This window comes from Octopus bimaculoides, chromosome 10, assembly GCF_046866305.1.
Source record: "Octopus bimaculoides isolate indiv1 chromosome 10, ASM4686630v1, whole genome shotgun sequence".
In the NCBI taxonomy this organism is placed as follows: domain Eukaryota; kingdom Metazoa; phylum Mollusca; class Cephalopoda; order Octopoda; family Octopodidae; genus Octopus; species Octopus bimaculoides.
Genome location: NC_142937.1, coordinates 71,143,802 through 71,145,798, shown reverse-complemented (window position 1 = coordinate 71,145,798; position 1,997 = coordinate 71,143,802). Strand labels below are relative to the sequence as shown.

The window sequence follows — 1,997 nt, the reverse complement described above, 5'->3', positions numbered from 1 at the left end:
TTATTGGTGAGCTGACACAAGATTGGGTTGTTTGGAATTGTCTGATGATCTCTATGTTTGATACCAAACATTGCTGGGTTTAAAGATTCCTAGATGAAATGGTACTCTTTATCTTCCCAATGATCAATGAAAATAGAGACATGAATAACTGAATAAATAAACAAATAAATAAACAAACAAAAATTGAGTTGAATTAATGATACCCTTCTGCGTAATTCTTAACAAGGTTTGTATATAATGGAAAGAGAAGGAAAAGAAAACAGTAGAATAGAATATAAACAATAAATACACCGTACCTGAGCACTGTATACAATAAGCCCATTATTATTATTATTATTATTATTATTATTATTATTATTATAATTATTATTAAGTGGCGAGCTCACAGAATTGTTAGTCCATCAGGCAAAATACTTAACAGCATTTTGTCTGTTTTTACGTTCTGAGTAGTTCAAATTCCACTCTGGTCATCTTTGCCTTTCATCCTTTCAGTATCGATAAAATAAGTACCAACTGAGTACTGGTGCTGATGCAATCGACTATGTATTCCCATCCTCACCTGAAATTTCAGGCCATGTGCCTATAGTAGAAAGGATCATCATCATCATCATCATCATCATCATCATCCAGGCTAAGCTGGCAGAGTCATTACTGCACTGGGCAATATACTTAATGGCATCTCTTCTTGCTCTTTACATTCTGAGTTCAAATTCCACTACAGTTGACTTTGCTTCATCCTTTTGAGATTGATTACAAAGTACCAGTTAATTACTAGGGCCAATGCAAACGATCTGCCATTTCCCCTCAAAATTGCTGTCCTTCACCCATTTGGACCCACATAAAAATTGTGCCAGTTCCACATAAAAAGCTCCTGTGTTGGTGCCACATAGAAAGCACCCATGCTGGTGCCATCTATAAAGCACTTCTGCAAGTACCACATATAAAACACCCATGCCGATGCCATGTATAACGCACCCAGTACACTTTGTAGAGAGAATTGCATTAGGAAGGGCATTCAGTTGTAGAAACCATTTGAAAACAGACAATTGGAACCTGAACCATTCTTCAGCTGGCCAGCTTTCCAGTTAGCCAGCTCCTGTCAAACTGTCCAACTCAAAACTGCATGGAAAATAGACGTTAAATGATGATGATGATGATGATGATGATGTGCCGAATCTTGAAACAATCTTATTATTTTAAATACTGAGTAAAGAAAACAAACTTACCTGATACATTGATCCAGTTTCAACACATCTCTACCCTTATCTGCATACTGACAGATTTGCTCCAAAGTAAATACACATGAAGGTATGCAAGCAACGAGATAATCCAATGATAGAAATCTTTAATGCATAAAACACAATTATATTCCAATAAGATATAAAATATAATTATAAATTCCAGTAAAATAGAATTAGAAGTAAACTGACTTCATGGAATTTTCAGAAATTTCGTTGATTTAAACCAGATTTTGTACAGAACATTTCAGTTAGATATTTTACAAGCATAGCTCTTCTCTGCTTCAATAATATTAATGTATCTTTTTCTCTTCTTCATGTTTTTATTCATTTAATTACCTATTTGTTCCTACCTCTCTTTCTCTCTCTCTCTCTCTCTTGTTTCTGTGTCTCTTTTTCTCTCTATAACGTCACCTTCCTCAAACATTTGTAATGGTTCATGGTTTTAGAAAGTGATATCATCTCTAAGGTTACCATAGTGTAAAGTTGAGAAATTGTCTTGTATAACCAAGCATCGAATTACCTTAGGTCTGCGTTCCTTTTAAACAAAGTACACATTTGTTTTCATACAAACGACTAACCCGATCTTCTTACTTTTTCTCGGTCACCTGAGGTCTGACTGATCCCGTCTAACTGCCGTGATTGCAGTTTATATCTTCAGAAGAAGAAGCCTCAGTGTTTATTAGCCAACACATTTACATACATAACAACAGACCAATGCATACAAATACGTGCGTATGCACATATATACACGCACGC

The 1,997-nt window shown here is 35.2% G+C and overlaps 1 protein-coding gene across 1 annotated transcript in view; it reads right to left on the bottom strand.

Moving 5' to 3' along the window:
- LOC106882373 (cephalotocin receptor 2) overlaps positions 1-1,704 on the bottom strand; it is a 24,793-nt gene extending 23,089 nt beyond the window's left edge. The window contains exon 1 of the mRNA XM_089358749.1: positions 1,227-1,704. Coding sequence (XP_089214875.1) covers positions 1,227-1,235 — 9 coding nt within the window. The 5' untranslated portion in view covers positions 1,236-1,704. The remainder of the gene's footprint in view (positions 1-1,226) is intronic.
- Positions 1,705-1,997: the final 293 nt, after the last annotated feature.